This window comes from Fulmarus glacialis, unplaced genomic scaffold, assembly GCF_000690835.1.
Source record: "Fulmarus glacialis isolate BGI_N327 unplaced genomic scaffold, ASM69083v1 scaffold42361, whole genome shotgun sequence".
Lineage (NCBI taxonomy): Eukaryota > Metazoa > Chordata > Aves > Procellariiformes > Procellariidae > Fulmarus > Fulmarus glacialis.
This window is the reverse complement of record NW_009192931.1, coordinates 36,518-48,460: the sequence shown is the minus strand read 5'-3', so window position 1 is coordinate 48,460 and position 11,943 is coordinate 36,518. Positions and strand designations below refer to the sequence as shown.

At 35.8% G+C, this 11,943-nt stretch overlaps 1 protein-coding gene across 5 annotated transcripts in view; it reads left to right on the top strand.

The window, feature by feature from the left end:
* The first annotated feature begins 3,879 nt into the window (after positions 1-3,879).
* EZH2 (enhancer of zeste 2 polycomb repressive complex 2 subunit) overlaps positions 3,880-11,943 on the top strand; it is a 29,289-nt gene continuing 21,225 nt past the window's right edge. For 2 of the 5 annotated variants that reach the window (XM_009587259.1, XM_009587257.1), the window contains exons 1-5: positions 3,880-3,997; positions 4,575-4,676; positions 7,619-7,735; positions 9,099-9,219; positions 11,440-11,583. In XM_009587259.1, the coding sequence (XP_009585554.1) occupies positions 3,881-3,997; positions 4,575-4,676; positions 7,619-7,735; positions 9,099-9,219; positions 11,440-11,583 (601 nt within the window). In that variant the 5' untranslated portion in view covers position 3,880. Of the gene's footprint in view, positions 3,998-4,574; positions 4,704-7,618; positions 7,736-9,098; positions 9,220-11,439; positions 11,584-11,943 lie in introns of all 5 variants that reach the window. The other 3 variants (XM_009587256.1, XM_009587255.1, XM_009587258.1) reach the window with 2 other exon arrangements.

Here is an 11,943-nt window from a genome sequence, read left to right as displayed (position 1 = left end):
GTTTAGAATTACATTGGTCCTCTCATTAGTATAATTATCTAATGTCCAGTTCTACACATACACTTAGGTATACTGTGCATGGGTATACTCTATAGCTCAGGGAATTAGGTAGCTGTAATATTACAGTAATGGAAAGTAATGGAAGTAATGGAAAAATATGGGTGGTATGAGAGCTGGCGAGCAGAGCGTAGCAATGCTCAGCTGTATGTATGGAACAGGCAGCATGGGGTCGCTTCAGTTCTGCAGTGCTGTGCTCCGGGAGGGCTGGCTGGGTTGAGTGCAGCTTTGGGCCCAAGGTGTTAAGCCTGTGCATTTAAGTGTGGCACACGCATCTCCTTGCTTGCTGTGGCATCGGGGTGATTGCCCAGTTTGAATGAGACAGTCTGTCCATCTGTGGCTGTACCGGGTTGACGCTAGAATGGCTTGGGATGTCTCACCACATTTCCCAGTGTTCCCTCTTCTTCAGAGAGGGTGCAGGGAGATATGGCAAGGTTTCTGTCCTTAGTGTGATGACAGGTAAGATCTGGCAGGGTTAGCTCCGGTTTTGCATGGAAGTCATTCTGCGCGTTGGGAGATGAGCTTTCTCTAGAAACAGTATAACTGCTTTAGAGTTATACTTGCTTTTTTGTATCTATTTTGGAGATGAGATAATCTTCCCATAAATAACTGAGTTGACTGCTACATAGTTTCTTTCTTTTGGATAAAAGTTCCCGGGAGTGGGATCTTTGGTGGTTAGATGGTTCCTGTAGGCCCTTCATATGAAGAGGATGAAAAATGGTAAAGAAAAAGATTTTAAAACAATAGAAACAGCTAGCAGGATTCAGAAGGGGAAGTCGGGACAGAGAAGAGGGACATGGCCTGGGGGCTCTCAGAATCAAACCATTGCACTAAGACAATCCAGTATCATGTTTTTATTTATTAAATGGAAACTGTTTAACATTATGCTGTATTCTTAAGACAGGCTTAACTATTCTTAGACGGCTGGGATTTAGCTTGTGCCACTTGTGCTACTGTAGGAAATATTCTGAAACGTTACATGAAAAGTTGACTAGTTCTGACAAATTGATCTTAAAATTCACTAGCTTTTCTCTGCAATCCTAGCTGCAAATACCATACAACGTAATTTAATGAAAATGTATAGGCTTTTTTCTTCTTTAGCAAAGTGAAAACTCTGTAGTTTATTACAGCTCAGAGTACTTATGAATGTGAACAGCAGAAATGGTGGAAGAAAGTGATTTGGGAAAGGTTTTTCTTACACATAGGTACTAGTGCAAGTGGCTTGAGACAGCATCTACAATCCTGAATTTGCCCCAGAGATTCAGTTTATGTTGATGTTTCCCTGAAGTCTTTTAGTTCTCCAAATTACTTTTCCTTTCAGGGATGGAGGTAGTGTCCAGCACCCTTCTGTAAGAGTTCATCTTTCTGTCTTATTTTTTGCTCCCCCAGCCCTGACCCAGCATGGGCTGTCCTTGCCTGTGAAACTTCTTGTCCCAGTTTCTCAGGTTTAGTTTCTTAAATGTATAGGTTTTGGGGCAACCTTTGAATTGACATTAGAAATTGTCAGTGGCATTTGGCTATAGTCCTAATGTGAAGATTATGGATCAATTGCACTGTGAGAATTAACTCTGTCTGCTACGAATATGCTTTTCTCTCCCTGCCCCCCGTCTTGTGTTTTTTTTTTCCCATGCTTTCTTCTGAGATTAGGGGCAGAAAAACAATTACCTCTTACAACAGTACATGTGTTAACAGCACTGTAATTCTACTTTGGTGATGTTCAACTGCCCAGAAACATACAAATACGGTTCACTCGGTTTGAAAAACTGCTGCTCAAAATCAGAATTCATTAAAAAATTTTCAGGGATTTTCAAGATTAATATTCTACAAACATGCATCCAAGACATTTTGCTTTTTTCTTAGCCATAATTTTTCTATAACCTATACATGCGTATGCTTCCTTTCCACTCAATGCTTTTTCTCTTAATATGGAATTGCCATTTAAGAGGCCGTTTCTAATTTGTTTATACATATTTGACTTAATGCTCTGTGTGTATCCCACTGACTGTTGCACATTAACATTATTACTTTTTCTAGAAGAACTTTTTCTTGCTATAACTTGACATAAGCAACAGTGCATTTTTTCATTTTCTATGATTTGTTATTTGGTGCATTTGTTATTTGAACATTAAATTGTCGTCTGTGTTGTGCCCTAGATAGCAGCTTGAAACTAGTGCAAGAGAAGAGTGTTCTTGTAAGTCCCACTTGTTTTCAGATGAATGACCTGAGGGTGCATAAGTTATGCTGTTTTAAAAGGAAGTATTTATCTTCTTGTGAAGTATTGTTTTTCTTACCATTTTAATACAACAGGTAACAATGATGTTCATTACTGAAAAATTGAATAGATTGGATTTGTTTGTTCAATGGGGATATATTTCTCTCAGGTCTTAAATCCTTTTGTGGGGTCTTCTGGGGGCTGTATTTCAGTTGTATGAGAGAAAGATGGGAATTCTGTTGTTTTTTGTTTGTTTGTTTTGTTGTTGTTTTTAATCTAATTATATATGATTTCCATGTAGATCTGCTTTTCATGAGCAGGGCTTATCTGGCAATTTAATTTTAGTTGAGAAAGCTTTTTTTTAAGCCCGAGTCATTTGTTATTCTCCAGGAAACTAGAATAAGAACTATAAGAATAACCAACTGCTGTGGTTGATGCAGTATTAGAGTAAGCAAACATAATCTGTGGGGTTTTTTTAATAGGATATGCTACTTCAGTATTGTCAGCTGAGCTTTCATTTATCTTTTGAATTCATTGGTACTTTTTCCATGTCTTTTGGCTGAACCTTAACTGAGGTGATTTTTATGTTCTGTATTACTTACAAATTGAGGTTCTGTCTTTCTGTTATTTAATGATATTTATTCTATGTCTAATTTATTTCCAGTTAATGGGATGTTTTTCTATATTTTTGCTTGGCATAGTTTAGCATATAATACAATGCATTTTCTGTACTTTATAATGCTTTTATGCTGTCCTCTAATCAATATCGTAATGCACTTCAAATCACTAATTCTCTTTAGCATACTCTAACATGAATGGTCTGGGATTTTTTTTTTTCTTTTTTATTTTATTTTATTTTTATCTCTTTCTCTTGTAACCACTGGTGGTGTGGTAAATGAGATACAGGTGGATTGTACTTGCTGCCTTGAGGCGTGGAACCAGAACAGCTGTGTTTGACACTTTGCTCTAGATTTACCTTCCTCTGCTGGTTCTCCATCCTCCTCCTCTGTCTAGTCAGGTGCTTCGGGCATTATGTGAAACTTATTTATATGCTTTGTCTTTTTTCCGCAAAGGATACTTCCCATGATTTGGGTCAGCAATTTTGCCATTTGTTTGTTGATTCATTTTCATTCTAAATCTAAAAACCCAACAATTTTTCTTACAAAATATGATTTAATGTCTTGCATAAAAATGCAAGGGTGTCAGGCTGTCATAGACTATTACCTTTTGTTCAGTGTAAATGTGTTCAGTGTGTATCTTTGCAGTGGGAATCTTGATTTGTTCTGCTTCACTCCTTTAAGTCCATTAGGTACCTTTCTGTATAGAGCCATTAGAAGTGCTTAAAGCAAATGTGAATGGTCCCACTGATTTGTAATTAAAATTACTGGTTTTCGGTGTCTATCACTTAAGTATGTTTTCTTTTTTTTTTTTTTTTTGTTGGTTGGATTGGGATGGTATTACAAGTGTCTGATTGAAAAGAATTAAAGGAATTAGATATGAAAGGTATTAAAGGAATGTCTCTATCCTACCGAACTTCACTCTAACTTCCTCAGTAAGCAGCGGCGTCAGATTTGGTAATATTAACATGACATTGTCTCTTGTAGGATAATCATGGGTCAAACCGGAAAAAAATCTGAGAAGGGACCAATTTGTTGGCGGAAACGTGTGAAATCAGAATACATGAGACTGAGGCAGCTCAAGAGGTTCCGACGTGCGGATGAAGTAAAGGTATATCATCTTTTGGTTCTATTGCTTAAAAAATGATACAAAAATCGATTTTCTTCTGAAGTATGAGTTGTCCTGCAGTTAACACCTGCAATAACAGTTTCATTAAATACTTTGTTAACGTACTGAAAACTTGTCTTAACTCTGTGATCTTATAAACAGGTATGATACATTTATATGTGATTGAATCAGGCATGTTAAGTATCAGAAGAGACTGTGGAGAGCAACTAACTAAATAAATACTACTAATAAATACTAACTAATAAATACTACTAAAGAAGTATGGCAACTTCTTTAGCCACATACTCTTTCTAATTCCATTTAGAACTTAATTCCGTGCTAAACCTCTAAGTCTCTAAACATAAGAACATGGTTTGAGGCAAAGAAAGGGATAATGAACTATACTGAGCATCACTGACATCTAAACTAAATTTGGACAGTTGAGTCTTGAGCACTTTTTTTTTATTCTGTTTGGTTTTGTTTATTTTTTTAGTAAATATTATAATTCCTTAAGATGCTAGCAGGTGAATTTAGAGTCTCTGATTTACTTGTAATGTTTACAATTGTGATTAATTTTTAGAGTATGTTTAATTCTAATCGTCAGAAGATACTGGAAAGAACTGAAATCTTAAATCAAGAGTGGAAACAACGTAGGATACAGCCTGTTCACATCATGACTTCTGTGAGCTCATTGCGCGGGACCAGGGAGGTTGGTTAACATGTGTTGTGGTAATTCCACTTACAAGGTTGTTAGCACGTTTTTGTTTTATTACTGGAAAGTTGGCTGTTCTTTTTTTTTTCCAGCATGACATGACTTGGCAGATATTTTTTGTACGAGTCTCATAAAGAATTTATTTATTATTTACTTTGATCATATGACTTCTGGAAAGCAATAAATACAGACTACCTAACTTTGAACGACATACAAAAGTGAAACTCCTTTATTTCTGATAATACTTGGATCATACCTCAGCATCCTTTAATCAAATCTTTTTGTCTCACTGATATTGGGAGTTTAATCTTGCTCCTATTGGAGTTGACCCCCAGTGGTACACTTGAGTAGTTACTTTGGTTCTTACTGAGTTAAAGCATGTGAAAGCTGTGAACATTACCCACTTGACAAAGTCTTCTTTATATTAATTAAAGTCATTTAACTACAGAGGTTCTAAAAGGAGTTAGTTGAGTTGATGCACTCTTGTGTTGCACAAGCAGACTGGATGCTAAATTTCTGAAAAACTCTTCCATGATTGTGATGCAATTTGAGCACCCAAACTGGCTTTCATGTTGGTAGCTCGAACAGTGGTTTAAGCCTACTCCAACTTTCTGTATTCAGCCCAGGTTAATTTATCATATTTCTCAGTTGCCCTTTAGGCACTTCTTCAGACTAAGCCAGTTTGAGGATGTTTCACGTGTAATAATCTGAAAAGCTAACTCTTTTCAGCGGATGAGAATGAAGAGACTTTGTTGTGAACAGATTGAAAAAAAAAAAAACCCCCAAAACAAACCACTTTCTCTTCAAGGAAATTTGTGAGATTTTCCTCCTCTTAAAATTCTGGTGGGAAACTAGGGGCGTGTGTGTCACAGAGGTGCATTTGTGTGCATGCATGTTCAAATGCAAACACGCAAGGACCTTTGCCTGAGTGTTTTCTTTTAAACATGATTGAATATGCAATTACTCATGTACAGCTCTATACCTATTATATGGCACTGTAGGATCAGAACATCTGATAATAGTTGACACAGATACACATCCAATTTTCACTTTTTTTGATAGTAAAAGATCATTCCTCACTATCCCTTTCTTTTTTCTCCTTTTTTTTTTGTAGCTTGATTCACTATTCTTTTATGTTGATTTCCTGCCTGAATTGATTTCCTGCCTAAATTGATAGAGCACACTAATTACTGCATTCAAATCCAGTCTCTGTCTCATGAATCAGAACTCCAATGCTTGATTTAAGATTGCCATAATTTATAGTGAGAGAAGTAAGACAAAGAAATGGTGGGGGTTTTAAAAGATTACTTTAAAATCTTTTTTTCTTAATATGCTGAATTTCTTCAGAGTTGCATAAGACACTGGCTAGAAGTTTAGTGACCTGATGAAACAGTTTTGTGAGAGCCTTCATGTGTTTGGTGAAGAATGCAAGGCATCGCTGGTGACATAGGTTTTCTCCAATGAGTAGTCCAGTCAGCATCAACCAGAGACCATAACATGTCCTGTGCTAGCCTAATAAATATTAAGCTGAGTTCCATACCAAAATAATGGGGCAACATAGCTGAGATTTAGTACCAAACACTTTGAGTCATTTTGACATAGCTCACTTGTCAGCCTGAGACTTCTAGTTCCAAAGATAAAAGTAATTATTTTTTACTTTTGTATTTTTCTTCAAAAATACATGAAAATATACTAGATGGCTGCTAGCTAGAAAATTAAACATTAACCTGAAACGGGTATAAAGCACTAGCATAGGACAATGTCTTGAGTATTGATATACACAGCAGAAATCTAATTTCATTTGTTGCAGATTAAAAAGAAAATAAATAAATCTGGCTTGTGTCATTCTACCGGGGTACTGTCTCTGTATACTGTTTGTTACATTACTTTGTGTATTTCTTTAGAAATGTGAAGCTCTGTTCATCTTTCCCTTCTGGAAAGGAGAAAGATCTTTTGTCTCCACTTCCTTTTTTCCTTTCAGGTAGCTATGATAGCTGTTCTAAACTTTCTTTTACCTACCTCCAAATCCTCTTTGTTGTACTTCCCCTAGCTTTGTATGTTCCCGTCTGCTTTTGTTTGTAACTTTTTTTCCAGAGATCTTCATACTGCTGTCCAAGTATTTAAGAAAAGTTGATCTGTGTCTGTAACTGTTGAATAGATGCAAGAATAACCTAGAAGTTGTCTGTATTTCTATGGCATGTTTATCTTTTAGAGGCTACATAAACCTCTGAATCTCCAAAAAAAAGTCCTGTAGCTGAAAAACTCATTGACATGTCCAGAGTCGCACATTAAGGGTTAACTTTCATTTTTCCGTTGTAAGCAGTGAGCATAATCAAAGGTTTGAGGATAGGATAAAAATAAGCAGACAATAATGGGGAAACAGGGCAGGAATTAACAAGATATATGGAGGATTTATTTCCATAAGACGTCTTGCTGACATTAAAGTAATTTTTTTTTTTTTTTTAACATAAATAATACGTGATTTCTGCAGTGTATTGATCTGAAGCCAGGGGAATTCAGTTGCCTCTCTGATAGCTTGAGTAAATACTTTAACATCAGTGTAGCAGCAACAGGTACTAAATCTGTTTTGAGATACCAAACATAATTTGTATTCTAGGTTGAATAGTCTTAGTAAAATAATATCACAGCCACTTATTATTAAGTGGAAAAAACCATCATGATCTATTAGCAAACGTATTGACATAGAAATAATTCTTGCGTCTTTTTTTTCTGCTAAACCTATTATTACTATTATGCCCTAAAAATCTGATGCATTTTTCAAAGGCTGATATGGCTAATTTTGACAAACACTTTGAATTTTATATGTTGTAGAGTGTTTTTCTGTGATTTTTTTTTTTTTCGTTTTGTTTCTGATGTTGCTATGTAAGTATAACTTCAACCTCTTATTTCAGTGCTCTGTTACCAGTGACATAGATTTTCCAAAACAAGTCATCCCACTGAAGACTCTCAATGCTGTTGCTTCTGTGCCTATAATGTATTCTTGGTCTCCCCTTCAACAGAATTTTATGGTAAGTTTAAAAGAGTGCTAGGAGGAGAAATGTATGGAGAAAAGGGAGGGGTTAATTTTAGTAATAAACCAGCAACAATCTGTTGCCAGTTACCCTCCCTATCTTTTTGATATTGGTAATAAGGCAGTAATAACCGGAAATAGGCTCCCCCAAATAAAATAATAATAAAAAAAAAAAGTAACTTTGATTGCAAACTAAACCTCTGTCCTTAGTGAACCGAAGTATCTCTAAAACCTTGCTGTAAAGAGACCCTAAGTTTATTTCAATCAGGTGACCAATTGTCTGGTGTGGCATTTAACAAATGTAGATTAGTGTAATGAGAAATGTTTTCTGAGGGATATGAATGTCTTTATCTAAGACAATCGACCAATGTACCTGTAGCAGAATAGTAATTCTTATGGAATAAAAAGAACTTAGTCCTGAAATAGTCTCCCCACATAGTGGTCATTCTTATATAGCATCTGAGCATACCCTTTTCTTCTGATTAGCTTCACTGTATGCAGAAGCCATAACGTTAGATTTCTGATGTAGGTATTTGACTTATTTGTAATAAGCTAAGCTTTTAAAATCTTTTCACATCATTTTGTATATGATCACCTTTGCTGACGGGTTATTATGATAATAATCATAGCGAAGTGATTTAAATAACCCGTTTTATCAGTATATGTACAGAGTTCTTCCACACATTTTTCAACTTGCTTTCAATTCATCAGTGTTTGGATATTTTGCACTGCTGCAGAATCATGATCGCAGGAAAGTTTACGTTTATTTTCTTAACAATAGAAGGTTCTTCTGTAGTATTGGAAGATTATTGGAGGATAAATTCTACTGATAAAACATGGGAGTATTAATGCATTTATTCTATATGCAGACAAAAAAAATGACAGTGGAGTTCAGATTAAATTGTGAGGCATGTTTCTGAGCTTACTGTTTAGACAACTTGAATTTAGAGTCTTTTTGTATCGTATTTTCTTATCTCTGGCAAAGCAATGAAGACGTGGTTTCCATTGCGCATTACTGTGGAAGAGAACCAAGGAAGGGAGAATGAACTTATCAAATGCAAGCTTCCCAAAGCTAGGTAGCTTACTGTGTTTCAGTAGTAGAAGCTTTGTGGAAACACTGCTAACCTTAATGTTAGGAGCTAGTGTCAGTATCTTGAGCCAGTCACCACTAGTGCAAAAAATTGTTGAACAAAGATGAGGGTTTTGTTTTATTTATCTAGTTAATGGTAAATGTGCTAAAGCAGTGAAGCCAGTTAGTTAACTGTGATAGCTAGACACTTGTAGAATGTAAAAACAGCAATGCAGGAATGGTCAATTGAAAAGGCAATTTAAAATTGTTTGATTATAACTGTTGTTACTAGGTAGAGGATGAAACTGTTTTACATAACATTCCATATATGGGAGATGAAGTGCTTGACCAGGATGGTACCTTTATTGAAGAACTGATCAAGAACTATGATGGGAAAGTGCATGGAGACAGAGGTGAGCCCAAACACTCAGGTATACTAATCACTTCTTCCTACATAAATAATTGCTGTCCGTGTTGCTTGTTAAGGCCTGATGCTTGATTGTTACAGTAGTATCTCTAGGATCCCTCCATTGTGTAAACATAAGATATAAGACTTCCTTATTTAAATATATTGCTTTGCATTTTCTTAAGGCTGCAAAGTGTTATAGTAGTAGTAAACACATTAAATTTTTCCCTAGACCATGCAGTGATTCATCATAATGCCTAGGTACAACTTGGAGAAGTTCTTGATCTTCCAATTTGTGCTCAGAACTTTGGAATATAATAGTGTAATGTCCCTACGTGTGTCCTGCCTAGCACAAAGTGGCAGGAGAAGTATGCAAAATTCTGATAATGACAACACTTGCGAATGCGATTCAATAGAATAAGCTCTTGTGGGTTTTGTTTTTTTTTCCTTTAAGGAAATCATTAGGTATTTAAAAACGTCCTTTCCATAAGTCAGCTTATAGAGCAAAGTTGTATCCTTCTGTTGGTGCATTTTATATATATATATTCTTAGATGTAGTTTACCTCTTATTCTGTGTGGGAGCTGGACTACATGTGATGTGATCTGTCTCTTAGTTTGCTGAAGTCACAGTGAAGTATCAACCTCTCACTTGTTCTATGTGCCCACTCAGAACTGGCTTATACAAGCCTGAACCTTTATAGTTGTAAAGGTTTCTCTGACTACTCTGCTTCCCCCTTCACAGAAACATTATCTGTCTTCCCCCCACCCCACAAATGGGGAATCGTTTCTTAAAATTAATTATATTCCTGTTAATGCTGGAGGGACTGAGAAAAAGAACTACATTTTTGAGTACATTGTGTGTCACTCATAAAGGTTAAGCCTGCGATTCAATAATAAATGCTACTCAGTCCTACACCAGTCTTGTTAATGTCCTCAGAATAGCTGGTGCCTTTATATTTCATGAGGAACATGAAATGTTTCATGGGGTTTTGCCTTTGGGTATTTTTACAGATTTACTGATTGCTGACATCCTTGTCAGAGAACTGGTTGTGTCAAAATGGTGACATTACTAGTAAATGTCTTCTACTATTGATTTAATTTACTATTAAATGAGTCCAGCTTTAAAATTAATCTCGTTTCACTGTCTCAAGTCTGAAGTTTATGATGGCAATTACTGTTATTATGGGTCCTTCAAAACAAAATATTGAAAGTAGAAAGATGGGTTTTTGGTCTCCCAGTAACTAGTATTCTTGTGTGACTGTAATTAAATGTAAATGCTGTGGGAATCTGTAATCCAGAAGCATTCCCATTTAGGAGTCAGAATTGTAAACTAGCTCTGTAACTGCACTTTTGAGAGAGAAATTCATACTAACCTGTGTGAGTATATTAAGAGTTCTGTTTAAAACCTCCAGATGAAGTACCTGCCTGTTTTCATTGTCTACATGGGAATAAAACTATTAGCTTCCTTCAAGTTGTAGTTTGACATCCAACCCCAGTCTGGGTTCAAAAGGATGGTGATAAGCACTACAATTCCCACACAGTTCATGGTTATTTTTTTAAAAACAACAGCAGTCTCTCTCAAGACTAACTACGATTTTCCTCTCTGCAGAAATGCCTTATTGTCTATCTGTGCTGCCCTCTGAATTTCACAGCAGAATATAAGCTAATAAGCAGATATATGCAGCATTGTATCCTTCAATTTTCTCTTGATTTTTTTCCTATATAACTGTATTCTTTTTTATCACCTTGCCAGTGGGGTCTATAGTGGGGAAGTGGATGCTATGGAACTACCAACCACAAATCTCTCTGGAAATTCCCTAGCTGTCAAAGGATAGCTTCATAGACTGTTTGAATGCATTGCCAGGCTGGCTTAACCCCCAATCATGTTGGAATTGGGATTCTGGCATAAAATCTCTTAAATAGTCTAGCTAGTAAGTAATTTTTTTATTTTTCCAAGGAAAAGAGATTTATTCATGTCTACTGGTATGAAGCACAGGGAGTCAGGAAAAGAAAAATTTCAACAAGTTTCTTTCTTACTTTCCCAGTTGTCAGTCTAAGAAATAAATACTGAGTATTTTAAACTCTTCTCAGTTCATACATTGAAACTAAGAGGAGAAAAGTACAAAATTGTTTTTCATAAATTACAGCATTTTTTTTAGGGAAGATTAAAAATACTTCATATACACCTTGTGCTTTTCTGTTCACTCCCAATTTTGCTGAATTTCAGAATGTGGATTTATCAATGATGAAATATTTGTTGAGCTGGTCAATGCACTTGGTCAATATAGTGATGATGAAGATGATGATGATGGAGATGACAATCCTGATGAAAGAGATGACAAGCAAAAAGATCGGGAAGGTAACAGGATGGGTATTTCTGTCTGCAGACTTTAAAAATGAAAACCAAAAAAAGCTTTTCTTTAAAATAAATTTGTTCAAACCCTTCTATTTGATAGCTTTCAGGTCTGAAGTAGCATCATTTTCTTCATCATTTCCTTTGCCATTTAGCTCAAGAGTTGTACAGAGAATACTATGAAAGGTGCTTTTGCCAATTTTTGTTTATCTGCATACTGAGACAGTCAAATGCACCAAAAATCAGTCAGGTATCTGTCTAATAAATGCTTTGATACTCCTCAGAAAATGAAATATCATTATTCTGAAGTAGGCAGAGTTCTGAATTGCCATCTCCATCTGCTGGTGAAATAATTGTTTCTCCAAATTAGTAAGTTCT